At 31.3% G+C, this 13,376-nt stretch overlaps 1 protein-coding gene across 1 annotated transcript in view; it reads right to left on the bottom strand.

Annotated features, from left to right (window-relative positions):
- Window positions 1-13,376, bottom strand: part of LOC106464006 (histone-lysine N-methyltransferase ASH1L-like) — a 137,539-nt gene that overhangs the window by 51,270 nt on the left and 72,893 nt on the right. The window contains exons 5-7 of the mRNA XM_013924109.2: window positions 10,465-10,545; window positions 3,725-3,902; window positions 1,424-1,472 (exon numbers count right to left, since the gene is read on the bottom strand). Of these exons, the coding sequence (XP_013779563.1) occupies window positions 1,424-1,472; window positions 3,725-3,902; window positions 10,465-10,545 (308 nt within the window). The remainder of the gene's footprint in view (window positions 1-1,423; window positions 1,473-3,724; window positions 3,903-10,464; window positions 10,546-13,376) is intronic.

The following is a 13,376-nucleotide window of genomic DNA, read 5'->3' as shown; positions in this document are numbered from 1 at the left end:
CATCTATCAAATGACGTATTGTGAGACGTTGTGTTCTGAGCAGATAAGTGTCAATTTCACTCAGAGTACAAGCTTCATTCCCATGGGGAAAGTTAATGACTAGCTTGGATGAATTTGTAACAGCTCTTGTTGTACAATTTTGTCAACTTTTTACATGTTATCAGTCTATGTTCTTTGGTGCATTATTTAATGCACTACTACTACTAGTATAAAATATGTAGGCTTAAATATAATTGACAATAAGAAAAAAGATTAGGTAAGTACTTTATTTCTTGTTTTTCATGTTTATTCTTTATTTATTATTATAAAAGTAACTAAAATGTAAAAATAGGGATCTTTTTAGATTAGTTAAGATTAGATTAGGTAAAATTAATAATAATTATGTAATAAAAAGTTTCATGAGGCACGCGCATAAGCAGCACGTGGATAATGTGATTCCATAGCATAATGTGAGCCGCACATGTCCCAAGTGATTTACAATTTATCATTATCCGGATAGCAGTTAGACACAGTTCAAAGAGCAATAATAATAATAACAATAATAATAATTTAATAATTTAATTTAAATTATTAATTTCTTAATAATTTAAGAAAAAAACCATTATAAATAGATGTATACTGTTATAAGCTTAAAGCTACTTAGGATAAACTAATTTAGTTTAATGTTACAATTTGAAGTAATTCTAGAAAGAAAAAAAGGGTAATTTAGATTTATTTTGGTTTCTTTTTTTTTGTGGTTACGAGTTCGGTCAGATTGACCAATTCCCATTTGAGTTAGTGTAGAAAAAATAACAGATGAAATATAAAGTTTTACTAGAAAAAAAGTTTGAAATACATTTAGGAGGTTTTAGGGATTACACAAAGGAAATTTGAGATTTTTGAGATATGGAAAAGTATTTTAATCTTCACATGAAAATTACTTTGCACACTGATTATTCAAAACAAATACTCAATACATTCATGGACAAATCTTTATTTTAGTTTATTAAAAATACTTTACTTAAAAATGAGATTTTTTGGATGTGAAAGGCTTATAATGTTAACTGAAAGACTGCCAAATTTTGTGAAGATTTACACACTATACTGAAAGTTAGAAGTATTAAATCTATAAAGACTATAAACAAGTACAAAGAGGTCATGTGGTCGGTTAAGTCGACCAACCCTGTGTTGAGAGAGTTAATAGGTCTCATAAGTAGGAGATCATATACAAGAAAGCATTACCACTTGTTTTTTACACTGATTTTCCACCTTTCACATTATTAAACACTTATATATTTATTGCACATCTTTACCTTTGCTCATTAAGTTTCTTTTCAGAGTATGACACATAGATTATGTTATTTGATTAGGAGGTGTGTAGGTTCTTTTGACAATACAAACTAAATGCTATTTAATCCAAAGACAAGCCACTATTCAAACTTACTTGTTTTAATTTTCTTGAAGTTGTTAGAAAGATCATTCTGGTAAAGGAGCTGAAATATAATTCCAAAATTCAGTTGACAGTAAACTTTAAAGCCAAAAGACTGAAGACAATATTGTGGAAAATAGCTGAAGCCGATAAACTACTTCAAAACTTTAATCTGCATGAAAATTTATTTAAAAAATAAGTGGTTGAAAAGTTCAACATTATTATAAAAAAGACAGCATTTTCTAATCAGCATGTAAATGCATAACACAGATTACTTACTTAGCTAGTATTATTGCTTTAACAAACAACTCCATATAAAATAAACCTAGGTTAAATCATATTTTATTAACTTTTGAAAATCCTTTAATGGTCTTTAATTTTGTGAGTAGAACTATTCGATGACGAGGAATCGACTTGGAGACGGCTTGAATGGGTGATGAAGAAAAACTTTAATATGTTATGTTAAACTTATATTAAAATTTTTCTTCATCACCCATTCAAGCCGTCTCCAAGCATTATTAGTAGAACTATGTATTTTATTCTGAAAGATGTAATATTAAATTAAAGTTGGATCACTAAGTAAGTCTATAGTTTACATAATATGAATAGATCTTCATCATTAGACAAATATTAAATTAAAGTTGGATCACTAAGTAAGTCTATAGTTTACATAATATGAATAGATCTTTATCACTAGACAAATATTAAAGAAAAGTTAGTTTTTCTTGTCATTTTCAAAGATTAATCACTGTCACATTACCTTTAACTAGGGAGTGAAAATTTAACAGTTAATAAAAATATGTTCTACTGTTTATGTGTAAAAATAACACTGTACCTTGAAAATTTAACACTACATAAAAGTTACATTTGCTGATGAAAAAAATACTTCCAATTTCTTGTTAGAGTTTTATTTAAGATAATATCACCATAAAGTGTCTACAATCACATAGTTTCTCATTCCTGTTGTTCAACTGACTTATATTCATAATGAATGATAATTACAAGTGAACCATCTATATGTAAACTTGACAGTATTAATCCAACTGACAAACAAAAATCTAAGCAGTTAATTTATGTGAGTTAAGTCACATTGTGATGAACTGATTCATGTTGTCTGTACAGATGAGAGCTGGATAGTTGAAATTATCAAAAATATTAACAATAAGAAATGCCAATCTATTATGCTGGACAATCTTGATTTAATTGGAAATAATAATGAGAAATCACAACAACTATGATTCAATTACTTGGATAGTTGATATAATCAAAAATAATAATAACTCGACACGATAATTCAATTAGTTGATTATTTTGTGACATTAATTGATTTAGTTGTAATTTCAAGTAACTTATTATTTTACATTACACCGATCAATATTTTTATCAAAGTTTTGTTGTACATTACATTTTAACATTGTGGCATGTTTTAGTTTTACTAACCTTTGCACAAATCCAATTTTAATGTTATTCATAAATATACTAACACATACATCCAGTTAAAAGTACAACTATGACTAACGTTATGTTTCTTTCTGCCTGAAATCTATTTGTGAGTAGCTTCCAGTTTTTTAATTATGCATAATCCACTTTAAGTATGCATAAGAATGAAAATTATTATATTTTTATTGGACAATGATATGTTCCAGAAAGAATTTAAGTAACAGTATAAAGTTTAAAATATATATTCTGTACTCAATATAGTTTTATTTTTTTAATATGGTGATTGGCCTTTGGAATGGGTTGCCTTCGGATGATGTGGTGGCAGTAAATTTAAGTGTGATTAAGAGAAAGCTTTGTTGTCCCTAAACATTATGTTGTGATAAAAAGATTAAGCATTCTTCTTCAGGCAGAAATACTCTGCATGAAGCTTACAATCTTTATCATTACCAGGTATAAAAGTTTGATTTCAGACTTTATAACAATAAGTTTTTTATGCAGTAATATATTTCTTTTTGCAAAGGAAATTTTTAATCTAGTGTTACTGAAAAAGTGATCTGCAAAATATTTATCAAGTTTTTACATACCCTTAAGAACACCACAAAAATTGGTTTTAATATGCAAAACATTCAGTTGAAGTGCAACCGTGTACAGGTATTGAATCTTTCAAGATCATGATTTGTATGTAACGAAAGTAGCCTTCTGTGTTTAAGATGTCAAAATATACAGATAAAAGTGTAACATTACAGAGTGGGTTGCTTTATTGATAGTTGTAATGACTGTTAGAAAAATTAAGGTTATTTTACTGGGCATATTTGCCTTTCCATATGCAAGGAAATATTTATAACAACTATAACTTAAAAAAAGTAAAAAACTTACTTTGTTATGTTTGTATAGCCACCACATGTCATATGGCAAAAGAAACTCACTAAGCCGATGTCGCAAGAATCGCCCCACGTGAATTGGTGGTGGAAGAAGTCCATGCTCATGTTCAGAAGGATTATAAACCAATTTCTCTTTTGCATTTCTGGTTCTGGTATTTTTCTTTACTGAAGTACTAAATTGAGTAACATATATATTAGAATATTATTTACATATGGACTTTATGAAAAAACAAAGTGAATAGTACTAATTCAGCAGAGATTTAGACAGACATAACTTTCAATTAGCTGAAACAGAAAACCATCTCATCTTCTCCCATGAATGTGGACAGCAAAACTCAGTTCTAAAAGGACTTAGGGTAAAACTGACCATCAAGAGTTAACATTTTCTTAAATCAAAAATTCGTTTCCAATAATACTTACCTCCTCTCACACTACATCTATTACATGTCTGCCAGGGTTTCTTCCTTTGCCCACCTAAGCGTTGGTCTGATTTTTTTTTGCTTGCTCCAGTCTTTTATACCCCACTTAATTTCCCTTGGTGATATTTGTCTCATGACACTCTCTACCTACATCAATGCACCCTCTATCCTGGTACTGTATATAAGTACCTCATTCAGATAATGTAATCACTTTTTTTGAGACTGATTCAATCTGCAGTCTCTAACACCTGATCATAGTGGGGAGGAAGGGTGGGAAAATGTGAGAGGAAGTAGGTATTATGGGAAATACATTTTTGATTCAAGAAATTGGTAACTTCCAAAACATACCTCCTCTCATACGACAGCTAGAATCCCACATTGATAAGGTGGAGGGGCCGGTGAGGGCCTTATCCATACAGAAAGCATCTGTATAGATCATGGGTGTGTTAACAGAAGATTGGCACATTAGTGGGGGAATTGTCTACATCTAGAACAGATACACTCTTCTCCTGGAACTTAATTCACGTACTGTGGGTGGAATTTTACATGATTTATCATCACTATTGGCCAAGCCACAACCAGATAGACGAGGTTCTACTGCTCGGGTTTGGAATTATAGGACAATGGTCCCTATATCCCACGTTGGTGGCTAGGGCAATTAGATCGTAATATATATATATATATATATATATATATAAATAAACAGCTTATAAACTATTGATTACATTAATTGTTAATAGGTGATTAAATCAGCACTATAATACAATAAAGAATTAAATATCACAATACCGTTATCAGTCCTGGTTGTTAACTTATCGTTATAACGGATAATCTATCAGATAAAATCGAAACACCAATGTCAATCTTGTCAGCCATCATGGGAAATCATAAAAAAAATCAATCAAATAAGGGTACGAAGATGAGTGCTTACACCCACAATGTCTCAGCTTCTACTGCCTTTCACTGTCTATAGTCAGTTGTGGGAAGGCAGTTACCCTTAAATTTCTTAAAGTAGAAATGAACTGAAATAAAGCCAACCTAGTATTTCTACTAATTAAACTCCCAACCTCCATCCTTACAAAAAGATATCAAATAGAACTATAAAATATTGAATAGAACTAAAAAGATCTATACACCCTACCTTAAAAGTTCTTATATATATTTCTAACTCCCAACCTCCTCCCTTTCTCCTGAAGATTTATTCAAGTATAACACGGGAATGCCAAGGCAAGCTCGGCTACTTGAAGTCAGTCTATCCGTCCCAGTTATACTGAATAAAATTACTAGAAACATTATTATCAGCTACTTATAAACTAGTAACTAACTCCCTCTCTATTTTATTTATAAGATATTTTCCTTAATCAACAGTTTAGTTTCTAAATTATTTTTGTATTTATTAAAAATAAAGTTAGGTGCTTCTTTAATTACCCGTCTTTATAGCTGTTACCTTTAAATTTATTTTTTAATAATAAAACATTATCCATAAAATAAATTATAGTTATTACAGACTACTAAGAACCATTTTAATTGAGATATAATAACACCTTTTAGCACGATACATGGAATAACACTATTAGGTGTGGGTAGACCAGTCAACTGTACTGTACCTTCTATAAAAGTAATGTCCAAATCTAAATAATTAGCATGGACCTCATTATTATTATTTCTTTCTATTGTAAGTTCTGTTGGATATATTAGGTTTGGTGTAAAATACATTTTATCTATAGATATTAAATCATGTATACAACGGAAAGTGTAAATGTATAAGTTGGGATTAAAAGTCTGCTTCATAAAAGAACAGATACAGGTTGGCCATATTTGAAGAGAAGTTCATTCCCATTGGAATATCCCCCATTTCCTTATATACTTTTTCGTTAATTACAATATAACTTTTATAAATACAGAAATAGAGTATATTTTTACAATGAATTCTAGTAAATTTTAATTTGGGTATAGTTATTTCATTATTTAAAAAGTTATCAAACAAATTATTGAAAACCCTGATTAAATCTTTTAGGTCTATTTTAGTATACAATGTAGTAAAGTCATGTGAAAAAATAGAACTGGCAGTTTTTGAAGAATTTAAAATAATTAAACATTTCAAAACTGAAATGTTATTTTGAATAATCCAAAAATAATTATTCTGGTTATTTTAAGACTATCTTTATTTTTTCAAACCAGACATCTAGACTAGCCTTCTTTAAATTAGTAATAACATTATTTTTCTTTAAATTACTTGGGTGCAATTACCACAGATGTTATCTGTTATGACAATAAGTTGACAACCATGACTGATAACAGTATTGCAATATATATATAAATACTTAATAGTAGATCTCAACCTGTAGCCATAGAGTGATGCATTCTAAGCCACTGGAATCATGTACCCATGCAGGCAACAAAACCTTCAAGATCCTCACTGGACATACCATACCAAAAGATCGAGATCTGATAGGTCATGGAAGTGAGAAATAATGATCAGATGGATTGGTGAAAATGAATTACTCCATTTCTTAGCTACCAGTGTCTTAGGAAAGAAGAACCAGTCTTGTGCACAATCAGTGCAAACCACTCCAACTGGAGATGCCTGTAGGTCAGTAGCATTGAAAAATAAACCTTCAGGGAAAGGTGATATACGGCAAATGAGACTAAGGTCTCAAACGAGTTTTGAGAAAGGGCATGCAATGCCACCTTAATATACCATTGAGATAACTGAAATGGTCACTTGGGACAAATGCCTCAAAATGATGTGAAGAAGCTTCAAAAGGTAGTTGATAAGGCTCCTTATAAAGGGTGATTGTGGAAAAAATAAAACCCATGCCAAAGAGCCAGGTTAAAAAACAAGTTATGATTGGTACTTCTAATCGAATTGGGTTCAACCTCCTCTCAATACACCATTGCTAATATGTGTGCCATTTCCAATGATAAATGTTCATCACGGGACTAAGCAAAGACTGAGACAGATATGAGGCAACCTTAGAAATTAAACCCGATGTCATGCGAAGGACTGCATAACTTCTATGCCTGAAGTTTGAGCTTCTGGTTAGCTAGGTGTACAATTCCAGATCATGGCCAAAGAGAAAGCGGAAAAGTTGGGCACTCCTGAAGGTACAACAGAAGCAGAAACCAGTGTTTAGCTGCCAATCCTGTGCTACAGGCAGGACCTGACCATGGGTTGGAACAAATCATAGTTTGCGCCTTGGGTAACATATGAATTGAGGAAAGGCCTAGAGTTGTAATCCCATCCTGTCCTGACAGAATGCATCTATTGCCAAAGCCCGAGAGTAAGGTACTGAAAACCAAATTACTAGTAGTTGAGTGTTCCAAAGAGTGTCAAACCCACCAATCACCATTGTTTCAAAGTGAGAGTCAATCCAACAGAAAAACCTCATGATGTAGCATCTATTCTGTTGGGAGAATCTGTTTGGGTTGAGACAATTGATCTGCCACTGAAGTTATCACCTGTGGAACATGGCAAGCTAGTTGGGTGATATGATAGGAGTGGTCCCGAGAAAGGAGATCCAAGGTTCGAAAATAAAGAGCCCTGAAGTAAGTGCCCCTTAACAGGAAATGCAAGACAACACTGCTGGAGAGGAAGCCTGACAATTTTTCCCTCAAGAAGCCCAGACCATGAGACATTGCCTTTTGTAGAGCAAGAAGTTCTAAAACATTGTGTAGGGAAGCCTCATCATCCGTGCATAGACCCTGGAATTCCTGACCATTGAGATATGCAACCCATCCCTGAAGTGAAGCATTCGTGAAGAGATGAACTTCTGGACAAGGCAATGGCAGAGGAACCCATATCTTGTTACGATTCAGCAGAACCCATATGGTGCCGATGCTAGTCCAAAGGTAAGAATCCTGAACTGCAGTACCTGAGCTTTGTGCACAAAAATGCTCATAGTGGCAAAATGCCACCACTATGGTGATGTGCAGATAGGAACCAATGACACCAAACTTGGACATCCACAATCCTAGTAAAAAATGCCAACTCAAAGTGAGGAATGAGTCACTTGTGAACCTTGGAGAATTGACAAATTGATATAGACAAGAAAGATCGATGACTGGACACCAGTATCCTGTCTTCTTGGGCCCAACAAACCAATGAGAGTAAAACAGTGGAAGAACTGGCATGACTCTCCCTCTACCTGCAGATCAACCAAATTCTGATAGCCCTATAACTAAGTTCCGAAATCTGAGGATCTGTGGAAGACAGAAACATTACAGGTTGGGTGGATAATGAAGGTGAAGATGTGAACTGAATGACTAATCCTGACTCAAGGAACTGTAGTGCCCATGGATCCATGAGTAAGATTTACCACACATCCAGTAATTCATGCCATATATTGGCTTACCAAACAGAATTAAAAAATGAAAGAAAATCAACTAGGTAACACGAAGAATGCTCAAAGAATCTCCAATGATCGTAGTACAGAGAAACTAGTTAGTGATCACTTTGTTGAGAAAAAGTGTTAACATTATCTGAATGAGGTGCTTATATACAGTACCAGGATAGAGGGTGCATTGACCCTTTCTATTGGTTATAAGCATGTAATTCAACTTAAAACTGTCAATTAGCAACACAGCTTCTATTAGCTTGGATATGGCATAACTCGAACTCAAGAATTTTTACAATCGTTTCCTTTTGAGGCCAATTCTAGGAATGTGTATTAAGTTACTAGTAAGCGAACTGTATGTAAATCTAGTTTATTGCCAGCAAGAAAAATATTTTTAACCATAGTCATTTCTTGTATATGAAGTCTAACATTCATCTGTATAGCCATTTGCACATCAAGAGAGAGCAAATGTGAAGTTTTTAATTATTGTTTTATCAGTTTCTTTTGAAATAAAGAAATAAAACTTAAATAATATAAGTTTTTGAATTATATTGTACTTAAAATACATTGATAGTAACGTGGTTTAATTAAATTTTGAATGTAACTCAGTAACACTTTGTGACATGCGCAAAAAAGGATTTAAAGGAGTCACATGGTTAATTTAGAGATGTAATTTCAATTTAAGCATGCAATCAAATTAAGCTTATATAATGTTGCTCATAGTTGTATTCTTTATTCACTCAGATTATATCTAGTAAGTTGGTTAGGCATATAAACCTACCACCAAATACAGCTTTTCTTAGGACTTCTGTGAAGACAGAAGCAATACAGTAGCCAAATCATAGGATTCAAACTAATTAGTACCTAGTAATGATAGTAATAAAAAAAGCAACTAACTTTAGTGATTCTAAAGGATACTAATCATGGCAATGGTCACCACAACCTTTCCATAAGTACTACATATTCAACTAGCTCTAAGAAAATATACACAAATTTGAGTCTATCCAAAAAAATATATATTTTGGAGTGTATGTATGTGGTAGGATATTACAACCTATACAGCTTGTTATGCCAAGTGACCAAATATGGCAACATCAAAAAGAGTTCTGAAACTTCTGGGTCATTTTGACCTGTTATGCAAAATACAGATTTAGTGCATTTCCAGGGTTCCTAGCACTATCAGCTAACTAAATTTAAGAACTTTTTAAAACCAAAAGCTAAAGACAAATTTAAGACCTGCAGACATGTATTTGTCTGCTATTTATTGGATCACACAATAATGCAGGAGGAATATTAATGAAAGATACATCATCATTGAGAATCTGCTCATTTAATATTTTGAATTTTGCTTCAACTTCTTAAAAAAAGCCAGTGAAATTAAAAAAAAATCAAGCAGGAAATGTATTAAGCACAACTGTTTGCATCAACATTTTTCTTTTTAAAAAGATATGCATATCTAATATGAAAAGAAAGAAAATTAAAGTTTGGGGTAACTTGCATGGCAAAACTGGCTGATTTAACAAATGTTATCACGCTTAAACTGGAAAAAATCAAATTTTTACAGATAGACAAAATGGGTTTATTCAGTTTCCTCAATTGGAAGGTTCCATATTCACTGCTATGGACCATTTTCATTGGAGTTTAACAAAATTTAATTGCAATCTGTAGAAAGAGTTGCTGACAAAAATATAAATGACAAATAAGTAACTTTAATTTAAATAGAAAGAGGTATACAATTTACAATTACTTTGGGACCTAAAATTTATAGCCTGTACACTAAAAGTTGACTGTTCCAGTCATTAGGATTCCAGAGCTATATAATTCATTCATATGCCCCAAAATCTTCACTGTTCAGTTGAGTATCACTGTTCAAACTATGATATTTTTCAATACATTTCAATTTTGTTTAAGAAAAAAGGTGTGCATATAACACAATATTTCTCTTTATTATTTGTTAAAAAATAAAACAGCAGCCATACATATGGACTGTTTCAGCTTCTCCATTTGAAGGCTCAGGTAAAGTAGAATCACTGGATTCTCCAGGTTCACCATTTGCAGGTCTATAAAAAAAGATTAACATGTTCAAATCTTTGTATCAAAGAGTGGATAACAAATACTTATACTAAATATATAAGGTTGATGCTTGCATTTCATATAAAATATTTTGAATTTAATTTTTTTTTATAATGATGCAAGGAATCTTTGATGGCACTAAAGCAGAAACATAACTGTGTGAATGAGCCAAGTTACATTTACTATAAGATTTCCAGAATTAACTTAAAATAAACATTTAAAACTGATGAATAAGTTCTTGAAATTAGGACATCATGTCTATGGCAAGAGGAAAGAAAAAAAAGCCACTATAACTGCATTAATCAAGACAACACCACACCCAATGTTGCCATTTTATAAAATGACTCTTCATCTTAAAGATGCACTTAAAACATGAGCAGGGCACTAAGGTAAGCAATGAAAAACTTACATTAGGTTTTTATACTGATTAGATATTTTTGGTGGAACTATAAAATTATAGGCAGCTTTTCAAGTTAAACCGAGACAATCTTTTCACATCCTGCCCACACAATATTCAACTTTCAAAGAAAGTCAAAATCAAATGATACTCGTAAAAAAGAAAAAAGATGAAAACTTATATGGTTTAATATTTGCAAAATACAGTAAAAAACTTCTAACAACTTTGTTTTCAAACATTGATATTCTTTACATCTCAGATAACATAAAGTGAACTTATTTTGTCTGTTAACTCTGTACAAATATGTACTATTGTAAATATACAGCAATAAACTTCACTATCCCCTATGATAATAATATACACAATAATCCAAAACAAAACTACACATAGTTTGACAGATTGCATATTAGTTTTGGTAATGAATCACATTTTTATTAAAACAAATGTTCTATTAATTAAACTACTACAAGGTAAAGTCTACAAAAACAAAATATCTATTATTAAAACTTAGAAGTTGAGACTAGATTTGTAATGTTACCTTCCTATGTTTTTTTTCTTGGTCTTTTCTCAAACAATGTACATATATTTGGAAAAATCATGCAAAACAGACTGACATGATTGTTTAAAAAAGAGACAATTTATATGTTACATATTAAGTTGAGGTGAAAAAATTTATGAGTTTTTTTTTGCTTACATGGGCATTTGTTTTGCTGTTGTACTTGACATTTATCACAAAATGCCAAGGCTTTGCTGCATGCTGTCATTAATTTCGAGGACTGTGAAGTTTTCATTAACATTGAGAAGAACATGTTTTGGTAGCAGTTTTACTTCAAACTGTCTTCAGAAAAACCTTCAATTTTATTCTTGTGTTTCTGAGAAGGATATGGCCTTTTGATTTTTGTCAATCACTTTACAAGTTTTCTGACCTCGTAACCATTTAGTGCTTGTTATAGTTTTCATGCTATAACTTTTAAATTAGTAAGCAAATGCTAAATTTTGACAGATTATCAATAACCATTACAATGCTTTCATACACAAAATAGCAATTTTTTTTTATTGTGTCTTAAGGTTCATAAAGCAATTTTTGCTCATGTCTTTTATTTGTTTTCACATGTTGCTTATCTATCATGCAAAGTAATATTCATTTTAAGATGAAAAATACGTTTATGCATCAGAAAATTTTCAAATTACACATGCAAAATCTTTATAATGTCCAGATAGTAATCAAACGTTAAACATTTCTTAAGAAAAACTTTATATTTTATCTGTTATTTTCAGTAATTCATCTCTGTATGGGTTCGGTAGATTTGACCGATCTCGTAACCACCATAAAAAATTAGGAAATAAACATAAATTATGCCTCTTTCATTCTAGAATGAACACAAAAACATAAATGTTTAGACTAAGTAGCTTAAATCTCATATCATTATACATTTATATATATATTTATTATTTTTTTAATATCGACCATTCACCCGTGCCTGGCTAACAATACAGAAGTTACAATGATGCGACTCATGTGCATTAATGTTACCACATCAAATAACATAAAACTGACCTTTGGTCTGTACAAATTAACTTGTCTTGGCTGTGTTTTAGTAGACTAGTATTTTGTAAAATACAGTCATGTTTCAATTATTATACATTATATATGTATATAGATTATTGCTATTTTAAAATAAGTTGTTAAACCTATTTTTTTTTAAAACATAGAACAGTAAAAAAAAGAAGTAAAGCAAACAATTATCTCTTCTAGTTACGGCCTTTGTACTTGGTTGCTGCTTGACATAGATTGCTAAACCTTTTAATAAATTTGCACGTGGAGGATATGAAACAAAAATTATTTTTTTAGGTGTTATATACACATTTGAATAACTAAAAAATCATAAATTACTGCATTAATACCATAGAATTCCACTACAATTTATCAACCTTAGTAACTAAGATATATTTTAGTCTAAAAAAATATGAAATTTCAAGCAGACTAAAGACACATCCTACCTTTGTTGAACTATTGGTTCAAAAGAAATAAATGGCACCAAGCCCATTAAAATGGCTGAGAAAGCCACTAGGGGGACATTCTCAGCTTCCAATTGGTCATTCATGTCATATATAGAAGTATGTGTATATAAGGGAGAGTTTCCAAAAGTGGAAATTGGTGGGCGGGTTGCCACTGTGTTTGATATATTACATGAGCAATATTTTAGCAAATTGAAAAGATAAGAGGCTCTTATTTTATATTCTTGATTGTCAATATCGGTAATTTGAGTTTCTAATTTGTATGAAACTAGAGTTCACAAACACTTAATTTGAACCAGTGCTGCCTTCAACATACCACATGACACACAAAAATCAATGTTTATCTGTTTTTTTTTAAATATTTGCTTTTAAGTTAAGAAATTGAGTAATATATAGTAATAA

Source organism: Limulus polyphemus, unplaced genomic scaffold (genome assembly GCF_000517525.1).
Source record: "Limulus polyphemus unplaced genomic scaffold, Limulus_polyphemus-2.1.2 Scaffold1539, whole genome shotgun sequence".
Classification (NCBI taxonomy): Eukaryota; Metazoa; Arthropoda; class Merostomata; order Xiphosura; family Limulidae; genus Limulus; species Limulus polyphemus.
Note: the sequence above shows the minus strand (reverse complement) of the source record. Positions and strands in the feature narration are given on the sequence as shown.